At 44.0% G+C, this 14,565-nt stretch overlaps 2 protein-coding genes across 16 annotated transcripts in view; both read left to right on the top strand.

The window, feature by feature from the left end:
• The window catches only part of CAMTA1 (calmodulin binding transcription activator 1), a 226,464-nt gene extending 218,589 nt beyond the window's left edge, over nucleotides 1-7,875 (top strand). For 9 of the 15 annotated variants that reach the window (XM_090122999.1, XM_090123000.1, XM_090123003.1 and 6 more), the window contains one exon: nucleotides 6,129-6,359. In XM_090122999.1, coding sequence (XP_089979125.1) covers nucleotides 6,129-6,161 — 33 coding nt within the window. In that variant the 3' untranslated portion in view covers nucleotides 6,162-6,359. Of the gene's footprint in view, nucleotides 1-6,128 lie in introns of all 15 variants that reach the window. The other 6 variants (XM_090122995.1, XM_031613527.2, XM_090122998.1 and 3 more) reach the window with 1 other exon arrangement.
• Nucleotides 7,876-10,757: 2,882 nt separating this feature from the next.
• VAMP3 (vesicle associated membrane protein 3) lies at nucleotides 10,758-14,366 on the top strand. The gene is made up of 5 exons (XM_031613536.2): nucleotides 10,758-10,923; nucleotides 12,256-12,337; nucleotides 12,975-13,133; nucleotides 13,785-13,836; nucleotides 14,205-14,366. Coding segments are annotated over exons 1-5 (315 nt in total). The 5' UTR covers nucleotides 10,758-10,921; the 3' UTR covers nucleotides 14,225-14,366.
• Nucleotides 14,367-14,565: the final 199 nt, after the last annotated feature.

Consider the following 14,565-nt stretch of genomic DNA (forward strand, 5'->3'; position numbering starts at 1 on the left):
TGAGTGCCCCGGCAGTGTTGGAAGTTTCAGTAAAAGAAGTCAAGATCTTTCAACGAATAATGGAATTAAAAAGGCTTTGAGCCAGTGATGAGAAAAATACAGGCTAAGCAAAACCCAACTGCTCAGTGGTGTAGCTGTCTGCCCTTAGCTGTATTACTGCTGTCTGCAGGGACAGATTCTGGTGCTGGTAGCTTTTCCAAAGGAAGGACCATAATTGCATTCTTCATATACAATGCTGTAGCAGTAAGCATTGATATCCCATGCTGGAGTGTGTCACATCTTCTCATTCCCGTCTGATGGTGAAGTGAGGGGCTCATGGGAATATCATTTTGCTGGTGTTAAATAATACAAGAACACATTGCAGAAAGATACACTTATGTACATGTATGGTGTTGGTAATGTCTTCCCTTACCTGGTAGCTCATTGTTTTATTTTTGAGGCAATGATTTGTCATTCTATACATTATTACAGCCAGTGGTGCAGCCGTTTGGATTTGCATCTAAAGCCCATCACCAAAGAAGCACAAATCAGGAAAAGAATATCAGTCATGCAGAATTAGCGTGTTCCGTGGTGAGGAATGGGCAGTATGTGAGGGGGGGAGGCTGTGACAACCTTAGCATATCTCAGCAAAAGCTGTTCTGGGTGCATAGGTGACGCTTTCCTTACTAAACAGCATTTGGCTTTGCCTTCATAGGATCTTTTTATTTGGCTTAAGTGAGCTTTCTTTCACTGCCTGGAAAAGGTTAACCATAAAACACCTATCAAATATCTCTCATGAAGTGTATCAGCTGCTGTTCTGCCAAAAAACTCTGTTAAGGCAAATAGTTCTTTGCTGCCTTGAGTTTGTATAGCAGTGTATGTCCATCTGCTGTCCCCACACACACACGTGAAAAGCTTTTTGGGCTCTCTGACATGCACAGGCTGACATGCCCACCCTTCTGAAGGAATGTCTGTCGCATACAAAGTGGAGGTGTTCTCTACACTGACACTGCTCGTGCAGTCTGCATATGCAGATAAACAGTCACAGTATTTGCATCTGTGTTTCAGTTTGAGATAAATATTTTCCATTAATTTTCCTGGATTTATTTGGGTTACATTACACCAGGATCAGTGAAATGAGAGGGGGAGAGATTTGTTTTTGTCCAACTTAAGTGAGACTAAATTTAGTGTAGAAGTTAAGGAACTTTACAGACGAAAGGGGTTCGGTGATTATTGCCTTTAAGTCATAGCTTTCATCTCGGGGAACACAGTGTCAGCTGGCCTTGGGAAGTCATCCTCTGCAGCTCCCTGTGAAGGAGACCTTTGTTGGTAGGTGTAGGACATGAACACGGATGGTTGTCTGTCTGAGCTGTGCCTTCTCCTCTGGGCTGGAATCAGCAGCAGATCCTGAGATCTCTTCATGCCGGCTGCTCTCTTTGTGCCTGCAGCAAAACTTCTGTCCTCTCTGGGACAGAACAGGCACAGCTGCTGCCACCTGTGATGAGCAGAAAATATTCATTGGTGGCCTCTTTCGTTTAGAAGTAGATTCTCCTTCCTTCTACCTCGTCTCTTATTATTTGATTAAATGCTGCTCTCCAGTTTGGGGAGTGTGCATACAGTGCCTGAATTCAGTTCCTCTGGTAAGTATAACTTTATTTTGTACCTGAGAAAACAACGTTTGCTGTGTTTTGTTGTTCTCTGCATAACCTTCCCTTTCTCGGCATTTCAGTGACAAGCCTTTTCCTACTCCACTACAACCAGGACTTCTAGTTTATTTTATTTTAGTCTTTTAATACGTCGATTGCATTTAAGTACCTGATTTCTTCTTAATAATATTGAGAATGGTGGAACGTTACAAGGGATTGAAAAGTCCCATTTGCTCAAGTTTAGGAGAAAATATATTGGGATATGTGGCACTGTGAGAGACTTTTCCAAAGTAATTTCTTCTTTCATTTCCCTCTTGCAGGGGCTGAATGTGTTTGGAGCTCAAATGTGTGTGTTAAATTGCAGACCGCGTACTCTGGGGTGTCATTCTTATTGGGCCTTTCTGTCTTTTTTGTCTTGCAACCCAAATGAGATATCTGGAAAAAGGCAAGAGCTCCCTTTTCTTAAATGTCCCACAGGCTATTTCAGCTCTCAGAGCAACAGGTAACTTGCCAGAAAAGACTTCCCTGGCTCCTGCACCCTGTGCATTACACCGATCTTCAGCATTGCCAGAACTTACTGCTGTAAAACTCACAGATTCATTAAACATTTCCCTGGCTGGGCATTATGGAGTCAGTTTGATGAAGCAGCTTTGTGTTACGCTTTACCCATGAAGCCATTGTTTGCTGTAATTCTTTGTAAGTAGGCCTAATTCATCTGCTGACACACTCCCATACGAGACTCGGGAGGGCACGTGGGGAGAGAAGCTGCTGCTCGCTTCTGGGGCTGCTGCTTTCCACATTGCTTCAGCACGTAATGATGCAACCTCCTTGTGGTGCCCGAGGAAGTCACACTGCTCAGAGGGCAGAGGCTTGGTCTGACAGAGCTGTGTGGAGCGGGACATAGCTCTCCAGTGTTGAGCTCAGAGGTGAAATCATCTTCTTGTCCCCTCTCGTGTGTCAGCGCCATGGCCGTGGTTCAGACCCTTTAGCAGTCACCATCTCTATTGCACGTGCTTTTTTCTGTGCATCTGCTCTTCAGCGATTGCTGAGGGAATGACTTTGTACTTCAGAGATGCTTACATCTAGAAAAAGTGTTGAGGTGGTTTTTGCTGAACGCTTCATCACTGCAAAAACAAATGTGCAGTCCTTGTAATTCTGTGCATGGTTCTAGTGGCTATTGGAGTGAGGTGGCACTTCTTGTTGGGAACAGCCGCAGCCCGGTGCCCTTTCTGGTGTGCTCTGGCTTGCACTTGAACTCACCACCAGTCCTCATGCAACAGGAGGTGCTTTCAGAAGAGATCCAAACCGGTGCCTATGAACATCTGCTGAGATCTGTACGCCATCTGTCAGCACGTGGCCTGCTGGTATGATGTGTGCTCTCAGCTCTCTCACTTTCCTGTTATTAAAACAAACAAACACAGTTTCACAATTAGTCTGCCAAACGAGGCTGAAATATCTTCTCTGAGAACATTCTTCTTTTCTGAGTAGTCTGCACTGTTCTGTAAAATCCATTAGTGTGCTTTCCCTTAGATTACTTTATTAATGCTTGCAACTGCAAGTCCTACACTTTGGCCTTCTTCCTTTATCTGAATTTTGAGATTAGAGATACAGGAAGCAAGGTAGATTGCCTTCCAACATGCAGGCAGTGCTATGCTGCTCACTTAAAAGCTGTCCTAGCAGCACTTCATCAGTGCATTTTTATTTTTAAGGGTCCTGCCTTGTCTGGAGTTATTTCCCCAGTCAAGTTTTAACTGCATTTGAAAATGTAGAAGGTTTATTATGCAGAGGATTAACAAAGAGGAGATGCTAACCCCGGGCTCATGTTGACACTTCATATTGCAGTAACAATATCAAAGTAAAGATCTGAGTAAAGAACTACTTAAGTTCCGCTCTGGCTGTGCTATGCTGCAGTTCCTCAGCAGAGCAGCACTGCCACAAACCTGCAGCCAGGACAGGGGAGAGCAACTCAGGGCATCCCAGGATCTTACTCTGCAGGGTGAGGATGAGGGAACACCAGCCGCAGGCTGCAGGTCTTCCTGCACGCTGCTGGTGCAGTGGGCAAATAAAGGACTCCTGGTACCTATCTGCACTCCCATAAGTGCCCAATTCTGTTTACTACACACAGGGGTTAGTTTAATTAAAAACAGATGTAGTAGCTTAATGAGTTGGGATGGTCATCATCTTGAAGTTTATAAATGCGGTGGAATTCATAGTTTCTTTCAAGCCATTTTATACTGAGCAGCATCTGTCAGTGGTGGTACACGTGACAAATTTTCAAAGGCTGTAACTGCACGGTAGGGAGATTCAATACTAGTGTGTTACTGGGTTTTTAAGCAATAATTACTGCACTTGCAGAATTTTTATAAGCCTGAGAATCTGTAAATCAATGTAAAATACATTTAACCAAGGAAAGCGTTGTATGTTTCTCAATAGATCTGTGCTAGTGCAAATGTTGAGTGTAATGGTAACTTGTAATACAGTATATAGTATATACAGTAATATAGTATAGCTATAATAACTCGCCTTGGCATGTGTGTTCCAGTTAAATAGATCCAGTAGGTCTGCACCACTACAGATACTGCATGCTGTAGGTTAAAGTTTGCAGCAAAGCATGTCTTGCATTCTTCCTGCAAAAATGCTTTGTTAGCGTAGACTGCATGTTGAGTGCTAAAGTGAGGTGTAGCATGTCTCAGTGAAAGAGCCACTAGCTTAAATAATGTGCATGTTCTCAGAGATCTACAATAACTGCTTAATTTTACATTGCAGTACTGAAGTGCAACAGAAAACACTTGGAAGTTGCACTGCTAACCATGCATTAATAGATGGTATCTTGAACATATGTATAGTTAATCTAAACCTTAACAATAGACTACTGCCCAGAGGCAGGTGTTTTTCTAGTACAGCAATTACCTTGATGCAATTTCTGTTTCTAAGTGGTGCAGCAAAAGAAACATTACAGATTTCAAGGGAGAGGCTGCTTTTCTTGTTACAAGAAAACTAAATATACTGAAGATGGTCAAATTGTCTTTGTGAACATTTTCAGTTCACTGCAGCAACTCTCATATGTTTCCTATAATGAAAGGATGATGTCGACTTACCAGCAGGTAACACCATAATAGATCACAACCCCCTGGAGACAAGCAGGGCCTTGCTGTCTTCTGTGCAGTGCTGATGCCCTCACTCAGAGCTCTGATGTCTGCAGGGTCTTTTAGATGCCAGCTTGTGCAAAGCCGCAATTTCCCTGTAGAAAACATTACTGTAAAACTAGGAGGAACTGAGGCTCAGCACAGCACTGCCCAAGTAGGCAGTCAGAGCACATGGTGCTGCTTGCTGCCTTGCCCTTTCCTCTGCTGGAAAATCAGAGCAGTTCTGGGCATCTCAGGGAGCTGTACTGAGGCTTCCTCTGTGCCAGACCTGGGTTTCAGGAGTGGCAGGGCCTCTTGAAGGTAGATCTGCAGGCTCTGAAAATGGCGCACACATCTGGACTGACAGAGCCCTCTGTCTTTCCAGGCATGATATTCTCAAACAGTTTGAGATAACCAGCAAAAGTCTGACCTTGCTTATATCAGTGTGGTTTGTTCACAGACTCCTGTTTCCCCAAGTTTCACAAGCTGAGTGTCTGTGAATGCTGGAGCTGTCAGTAAGCTCAGAGTTAAAGCAGCCAGCTCCTCCTGACTGCTGTCGTGTATACAGAAAGATAAATAAAACAGTGACACGAAGGTCAGTTCACACCCTGAGCAATCTGGTAGAAGAGCCAAAAGATAACATATCAGTGGAAGTCTGCTTAAAGAGGCTACAAACTGACATTCCTGCTGCTTAGCTCTCCTGGTACCTCTTAGTGTCTAATTTATATTTACTTAGCCTTCACTAAATTTGTTCGCCTTTAATTGGATTCTGTTCCGTGGATTTGCAGCCCCAGTGTGATTCTGTATACTGTACCTTTGTTACCTGTCCTTTCAAGTTTTAACTGGAGTAATTGGGCACATACACGCTCAGCTAAATCACCTTAATTGAAGCTGTCTTCTACTCCCTTAGGGGTGGGCGTCCCCTTGCAGGGCAGGAGGAAAGGCAGAGGAAGCAGGCAGGGCATAGGGATGGCACCATGGAAGGGAGCTGCGTGCTGCAGGAGCTGTGCAGCCTGCCCAGCTCTGCCACACTGCCTTCAGGTACAGGGGCTGCCCAGGAAGCCCCTGCCAGTTTGGTTGGGCTCCTTTGCAGGGAGCCTTTGCTGACATGCATACCACATCAATGCCAGAATGAGAGCACGTTAGATCAGTAGCTGGAAATTAGGTTATGTGTCCAGATGTGTTTTGTCTCAGATTTCTGCTGTCCCACTCTTGCGCTTCCAACTGTTTATGGTGTCAGCAGCATACTGCCCTGCTGCCGTTGCTCTGGGAGTTGTCTCTTTTGTATTGGAAGATAGAGGGAGGAATCGCTTTGATTTTTCTGTATTGAAGGCATTTTGGATTAGAAGTGTTATATAGCTCCTCTTTGTTTTTTCAGAGTGAAAGAATTGAAAAAGGCCAAGGAACTTGAAGATAAGCAGCAGCATCCCGTAGCAATGTGACATTGCTTCTCAGACTGTTTTCATTTTCTGTTTTTAGCAGAGACATGCAACAACAACAAAAATACCCACTGCAGTTCTGGAAATACCATCTGCAGGATTTTAACAGTAATGTTTTGGTCATTGCATTTGCACTTTCATGGACAACATTTAATTTGTTCAGCAAGACATCTTGGAACTCAATCTTCTGTTGGATCATAGGAATAAAAAAAGACACCAGGAAGAATTTGTGAGTTGCTTCATTCTCCAAGAAGGAAGAAGCGATTAATTATCCTTTTCATATAGGGCTGTATTGAACAACATGTGGAACTGTACAAATATTATACCAAAAATATTGTTAAGAAAAGGTGGGAATGCACAAGCAACACAAGAATGCTGTTCCTGCACTTGTCGGTCATCTCCAAGAAACTGAAGCTTTGAGAGTCTCAGTGGAGGGGCTTAGATCAGTACGTCTTTATTGGGTCCATGCATCCTCATTTCCTTCGCACATCTGTCCTTTGTGTTTTATTTAAATCTCTACAGCACACTTAATGCAACTTTTTAAATCTGCAGGTTTTTAATACATCCCGTGGGAACTTTCAGAAGGGGTTGGCATGTGAGATAAACGGGTAACGTGCAAGAAGCAGAGAGAGCAACTTAAGCAAGTTTTAAAACGTTTCTTTTTGGTATTTTTACTCTAGAACCTGCAAAAACGTATCAATTGCCATGTATTTTCTCTCATATTCAGCACTTTATTTTCTAGCCTTACTTTCATGTACTGTTATTTTAATTAAGTTCTTAAAATAATTTGCAAGACATGTAGCTTTTTGTCCTGAGTAACTGTCAAACCTCTTGTCGTTTTGCAGAGTCACATACATTTGTTGCCTGGACATTTTATACCACCTAAAGAGCAGAGTGGTGCTGCATTCTGGCCAGTAAATTTCTTTTTTTGGCTCTTTCATCAAATCTGGGCAGTTTCTGTATATATAGAAGGTAGAAATGGAAAATGAGAAAAAAATATTTGAAAGGGAATATATTGATTAATTACTAAATATTTTATTCATAAAGGGTCAATAACTTGGCAAGATAAAATTATTATTTGTATAGTTTTGTCTGAATGAACGAGAAGAGTGTGGATGTATTGTTTGTACATATTGTATATATTAAAACAAAGAGATATGTGCATGAACTCAAGAAAAAGAAATGAACAAAAGCAAAGCATTAGTGGCTATGGTCTGTAAAATGAAACAAAAACTTTATTTCACTATAAGAAACTTTATTTTAAATGTTCTTTAGAAGAACATTTTTGCTAAAGCATGACTAAATGGCAAAAAAGAGCTACTGTATTTAGACTTAGGAAAAAAAGGCAGAGCAACATTACTTTAAAAAAAAAAAAAAAGAAAGAAAAAAAAAAGGATATGTTTACATTTGATTTTGGCTACCAGGAGTTCGGTTTGGTTGAATTTCCGTTATTTATTCCTTCCTTCTTTTTGCCCCCCCGTCTTTTTTTTCCTTTTTATTTTTTAATTTTTTTTTTGCCAATGGTGCCAAGTAATGTGAATGCTAATATTGCTTCAGAAAATTACGTTACTTTTGCAAAGCAGATAATCATAAAAGTACAAAAACGTATCTAGCTTAACACCATACACTCACTCCAATAAAGAACACTTAGAATGAATATAAAATGAAGAAAAAAAAAAAAAGAAATAGTATGAAAGTAGAAAATATCTTTCACATTTTCATATCTCCTGCTGGAAGTCAGAAAATGTAATAAAAATTGCACAAAAAATTAAAAAAAAAAACTAAGTAAAATGAAAAAAAAAAAAAGATGCAAACTGATCTCGTAGGGGTGTCATGGTATATTGCTATTTCCACATAGTGAGGAGCCAAAGAAATTAGTGTTGTTTTTTTTTAAATTGAAGTACTAATTTAAAACTGTCACAAATTCTCAACGATGGGAAGCAGGTTCTGATCTCGGCTACCCAGGAATGTAAGGGAAGCAGCTCTGAAGCCGCTGTTATGTGGGTTCCGTTCGCCTGTCTGAGGTCAGAAGCTGCTCCTCTGTGTGTGTTTTGCTAGCAGCAGCTGCAGATCTCTGAGCGGACTGATGTCACTTTGGGATTGTTCCTATTGGAAGAATCGTTCTGGCTCGATCCCGGCCACCAACTGCAATGTTTAAACGGAAGGCTTTCTGTGAAGCCTAAAAATGCTCACACATAAGAAGCTTTTAAACTGGTGTCTTTAAAAGAAGAGTTAAAACAAAGATTGTGGCAAAAAAAAAAAAACAACCACAAACACAAAAACAAACCTGGGGTCAGTGCTCTTGGTGCCTTTTCTATAATTGTACCTGTTTTTAATTACTTCTTTTCACTGCCAGCATTGAATTACAGTAGATGTGTGCTATAGCTCATTATCAGAATTATCTTGTACATTTCTGAATTGCTGCTTTATGATCTGATTCAATTAAAAAAAAAAAAAAGTAAAGAAGAATGGTTCTCATGCTGTGGCTTTGGGCAGCTCATAGCCTCAATTTATTGTATGAAATCGGGACTTTACGTGTTAAATTTTCCTTACACGCAAAAACAGAAATGCAGAAGAATCTCCTTTGGAATGAATAGGAAATGCTCTGTATTAATACTGGAGGAACTCTGACGTTCTGAAATTGCTCCACACATTCACCAGTGCGTGACGATGCGAATTGATCTTTTCCTAACAAGAGTAGTGACCTCAGTGGAAATATTTTAATTCCCTGTATTTAGAAAAATGATTCAGTAATATACAGAGCTATTTCAAATTACTCTTCCAGATCCATGGGCCTGGTGGTGTATCTACTAACCTAGATCCTGCTTCAGCAAAACGTTTAAGCGTGTACTTGGTGTTAAACATGCAAGCAGTTCCGTAGGGTCAGCTGAAATACTTGCCTGCTTGAAGCCAAGTACAGCTTCTAAGTGCTTTGTTGTGTCGGGTCATAACCCTTCAGTGCATCACTGGGGAGTTGCAGAGACTCCCACTGAAGTGAAGTGATTCGCTCACCCTTTTCTCCATTGTGGAACTCGTGTTTTCACAGAAGATAAACTAAGTGCAGCTTCCCGGGAAAGTTCAGATTCCCAAGTGCCAGGAGCCAAACCTTCTGTCTTCTGATCATGGAATTGCTCCTTTGTGAAACGCATTTGACAGCAGTAATACTGTGTGAAAGAAATACAAAATATAACATGAACCCCCTCTCCGGTTGCACGCTTATGGCAGTTCCACACAATAGCTGGTGCCCAATGGGGGGTCCCCAAGACTTGCATGTAAAACTAGTATAGATGTCTTCTCTTTTGTAAGTTTTATTTTTGTAACCGTGCATGTAAAGCATCACTGAATCAATGGATCTGTTGAAGAACTCAGCTGCTGGAACCATGCAAAATGTTTTGAATTGCCCTTAAAATATGGAAAATGTTTTCTGAATGCTTTATATTCTTTCTGCTGTAAATTAAAAACAAAGAAAATTTCCCCATACAAAGTGTCTGCCTTTTTTTAAACAATCTCTTCTGTGCTAGTTTAAAAAGGTGACATTTCCCTTTAGTGGCCGTAAGAAACCACAAAATAATGTGTTCTGCTACAGAAGCTGCTTGTTAATACCACCTGGTTTCTTCCTGCTTATAACCGGAACGGTCCAAAGTCTGCCTGCCTCTGGGTCTGCGGCCTTTGGGATTCACTGCAGGCAGCAACGCAGCCTCTGGATCTTCAGCCCTCCTGCATTCTGGTGTGCAGCCTTCAGCCTGGGCACAGAACACACAGCAGGGAGCAGCTCCTCCAGCTCTGCACAGCGCTGTGCTGCAGCAGCCCCACTCAGCACCCGCAGCTGAAGAGAAAGCGTGCAATGCCAGCTGCCCTGCTGCCCTGCAGCCTCACCGCCAACAGAAGCTTTTGTTGTGTGTTGGCTGCTCTTACAACAAAAAGAACTGTTTTAGATCTCTGGTGCTGGGTAACAATCCTCAAAGCTTCCAGTGCAGGTTTTGCCAAGATGACAACACAAAAGTGTTAAAAACCCAGTTGTCCCCAAAAACACAGGTTCAGCCCAGCTGCAGCTTTGCTCAGTGGAAATTAATTTCCAAGCCAAGATGACATGATGTGTTTTTTTAAGATGTAAAATACTCTGAAAGTTCCATCCGGTGATGACACTGCACCTGGAGGCAGGTAAATACCTGACCAGCCCTGGGCCAGAGTTCTGCTTAGGTCTTCTGTCACAGCTTAAAGCAGTGCTGCCCAATAGGTGAGCACTGAGCGGGGTGAGGAGTCGGTTTTCGTTCCTACAGAGCAGAACGATCCCCTTTGTGGGACACGGTGCTGGAATTGGCACAGCCGGCAGCAGGGCGCTGCCTCCGGCACCGCACAGAGGAGGGGGCAAATCCTGGTAGAACCTCGAGGTTTGCTATTGCAGAAAACCAGCAGGATCTACTATCACAATAACACTAGTAATTGAGAATTAATAGCTACTTATTGCACTGGACAGATGCATAAGTTGCACGAACGATCTTCAGTAATACAACTGCGGTACGCGACCGCGAGGCTTTCCGGGAAGGGAAACGCAGCCCCGACAAACGACCCGCCGCTCCGTGCCAGAGCAGCGCAGCGCAGCGAATCGCCCCGCCCCGTGGGCGTGGCACACCGGGGCCGCCCTCTGACGTCACTTCCGGGGCAGCTCGCACTTCCTGTCGGGTCCCTTCCGAACGCTTTGGGTGCGCAGCGGCTCCGTCCCCGCGGCAGGATGTGAGTACGGAGCTGCGCCTCGGGAGCCCCGGTGCGGGGAACGGCCCGGAGGGGCGGCGGGGAGACCGGCCGCAGCCGGGCGGGTGAAGCAGGAGCGGCGGGCGGCTCGGCCCGGTTCGAGCTGCTGATGACGGCCGGGCGCCGCCCGTGGGTGGAGGCTTCCCGGGGCGGCTGCGCTCCGAGCCGTGAGAGGCCGAGCGCGGCCTCCGCGCTGGGGCTGCGCGCCTCGAGCCGCCGAGCGGGCCGGCTGCCAGAGCCTTTGGCTGCTGCTGGAGGCGGGGGGGCATCCTGTCCGGCTTCCCGCGACAGTGTAGCGGCCTTGCCAACTTACGGAGCCTTTCCTGAAAGAGCTGCGGATGTAGACAGAGCAACGAGAGGCGGTTTTTTCTTGTGTGTGTTCTGCTCGGAGCCTCAAAAAGCAGCCTCTAAATCTTTATAGCAGTAAAACAGCATGGAAGCGTGACCTGAGCACCAAAACACAGGAGTGGTTATTACGTCAAACCTGGACTGCTCTTGAGCCTTGTCTTGTTATCGTAGGGTACTTGGGCGTGGGTCCTTGTGTGTGTCCACTTCCTTTAAATGTAGATTTGAATTCAGCGCCCAAAGATGTAAAATAAACAACACTCAGGTTCGACTTTCTGGCTATCAGGTTGCACTGAACAATACATGCTTTTGATGCAGAAAAAAAGGAAAACACAGAAAAGCAAATGGAGTTTTGGAGCTACACAACAGAAAGTCATTAAAGCTGTGAACAGAGTACAAGAAATGCGTACAGGGACTCCTACATCGATCACAGTGTTGTACTGGGTAACGAGAATTTGGCTGCCTGGAGGTTAACTGTTCTGTATGCCAGATGCATTTTCCTTGTGCTTTCTCTTGCTCAATATCAACTGTTTCAAAAGAATAGAGATAGACAACCGCTCTGTGCAAGAACACAGAACAACCATGGAAGTTCCTTTGGTAATTGGTCTTGAAGCTTATAGTTTGTTACTAAAAAACTGAATGCCACTGAGCCTGTGCTCGAGAACCTGAGCTCCTTCTGAGCACTGCAGGAGTTGCCATATGCTTTAATATAGACTGTTGTATTAGCTAATCACTTCTCTCTTTTAGTACATCAGTCAATTCATTGGTAAGAGATTTAGGATGCACTTTGACTTAGACCTATAGACAGCTGCTAAAACATCACTTTTCCAAAAGTAAATGAAACTTCTCTAAGATTATTTCAGGAATCAAAGTTTCCTGTTTTCAGGAAGGTCAGATCACTTGTGCGCTGTAAGCATGTCAACCTGAAAGCAAAATCTCTAAGAATATCGATGGCTTTCTTTACTGCAGGTCAGCCAATGTCCCTGGAAACACAAATGTGCCTGCTGGCAGTAACCGTCGACTTCAGCAAACTCAGCATCAAGTAGATGAGGTAAAAATCTAGTTAGATAAGTGTAATCCTTTTCCTTAACAAAATGTGGTATGTTGAATAGATACACTGGCCAAAGTAGCTATTCTTTGATATGAAGGTGAAACCTTATATAATTCACCTTTCTTTGTTGTATATGTCACCTTAAGTCTTGGAGAGGTTCAGAAAAATAATAATCTATTCCAGCTGCAGTAAATGGAGAAGTTTCCAGTGCCCAAATGCTAGCTGGGAACTCAGAGCTTGCTGCTTTGGGAAGACAACAAGCTTTGCTTTTACAGAGAACAAGCTTGCTTCTCTTCTTTAGCAGAGAAGGTTTACCTCTAAATATGACATGTCCTGATTCCTGGGGAGGCCAAGAGCCAGTCTGGCTGCTAACGTTTTTTTTGGACATATGCTTGACTTTCGTGCTTGAATGCCTCAAGTCATTCTGGTGCTAGTCAGGATTTACATCCCAGGGAATATCAGCACAACTGGCAGTACTGACACTGAGAAGCGGGCACTAGGGATTCCAGATGCAGGCAAATTTCAGGCTTATGTTTGGATACCCTAAAAGACGAGTTCCTGCTCCTTAAATGAGAACATCTGTTCACTGCAAAATAATTTTATAATGATTAATAAAACTGATAACTTACTGATATAGGTTGTTGACATCATGAGAGTGAATGTGGACAAGGTGCTGGAAAGAGATCAGAAGCTGTCAGAGTTGGATGACCGTGCTGATGCACTGCAAGCAGGAGCTTCCCAGTTTGAAACCAGTGCAGCCAAGCTGAAAAGAAAGTATTGGTGGAAGAACTGTAAGGTAATCATGGCATATATATTTACAGTATTCAGTATCACAATTAACAGTATTATAGTCAGCATCTCAAAAGGCACAGGTAAAAGGGACTTCAGGTAGCGTTCACTTTTATAGAATCTAGTTTTAAAGCACGGCAGTGGTCAAGTGAAGTAACTGAAAGGTGGGTTACCAACCATGCTGCTTGATACAAGGCCTTGTGTGAGTGGGTAACGCCCAGAGGGAAATGCTGCAATAATCTGAGGCTTTGGGGTACAGAAGGAAAAGGCCAAAAATGCATATTAACGTGCAAGCAAGCAGAATTAGCTCACTCAGTTTCCTTATAGTTGTAGCTGTTGGCAGAGGTTGGAATCCTCATTGATGAGCAACAAAGACAACAGAAAATGTGTGGAGTAAGAGGAGGTGTAATTTTTAAGTACTTTATTCCTGCTGTGTGGTTGCCTGCATGGAGTCACTGTAGAAAAGAATTTGGTCTACTCTGGTTTGCTGTGTTACAAAGCCTACCATCCAGGTGTAATAGTGAGACAAGACTGCGTACGGAAAAGGTTTTAATTGCCATGCTAGGTCTACCACAACAAGTGAAAGTGCTTTGCAAGGGCTGCCGTCCTGTACTCCTGTGCAGTTTATATCGAGTGACAAGTGGCTTTTTCTTCACAGATGTGGGCAATATTGATAGCTGTTGTTGTCATTATCATCATCATCATTATTGGTAAGTTTCAGCAGAACGGGGATTTCTAAGAGCTAGAGTAGATGGGGTTAACTCACCAGCCAGTGAAACTCAGAGGCAGCTGGGACACTCCATGTGGAGTTACAGACAACACTGCGTTCAGGCAGAAGTGTCTGCTTTCACTGCTGTTGACTTCAGTGAGTGATAAACCCCGGCTGCAAAGCCTTATTAACTGAGTCTCCATCAGCTGTGGAGGTGAGCACCCCAGGCTGCACACAGCGTTGCTCACACAGCTGTGCACTGCGAGAGCACACAGAGCAACTGCAGCATTCAGAACCATAAAGAGGGGGTTGTTACGGCAGAGGGCTGAAAGGAAAGGACTGAGACTGTGTCTGTTTTTCTTTTTGTAGTCCTGAGCGTGCCCAAATGAGTTACGGGAGGAAACCCTCACACCGAAGGTGCCTTTCCTCAGCCTTCCCGCTCCAAGCCCGCTGTACTCTCAGCCCATCTACTGCTGTTTAAAGCGAAACTCTTCTGATGATTGAAACGTTAACTTTACCCGGTTGCCTTAAGACACTCCTGTCAGTTACTAACAGCCGCCCGTACGGCGCCTCGGTGAGGAGGATCGGATCCTGGGGCCGCGTTCGTCCTCAGTTCTCCTCACCCGCCCGCCGCGCCGCGCCGCGGTGCCATCGCGGGGGTCCGCCGCACCCCCGCCCCGTTGAAGTGCCTCAGCCGAGCCGCCCCGGCCCTCGCCGCCCTCAGCGGCCG

Source organism: Phasianus colchicus, chromosome 22 (assembly GCF_987193195.1).
Source record: "Phasianus colchicus chromosome 22, bPhaCol1.hap1.1, whole genome shotgun sequence".
NCBI lineage: Eukaryota > Metazoa > Chordata > Aves > Galliformes > Phasianidae > Phasianus > Phasianus colchicus.

Coding starts and splice junctions, on each gene's coding strand:
- VAMP3 (XM_031613536.2), top strand. Junction 13,134..13,784: donor ATTGGTGGAAGAACTGTAAG/GTAATCATGGCA, acceptor TTTTCTTCACAG/ATGTGGGCAATATTGATAGC. Junction 13,837..14,204: donor TATCATCATCATCATTATTG/GTAAGTTTCAGC, acceptor TTCTTTTTGTAG/TCCTGAGCGTGCCCAAATGA.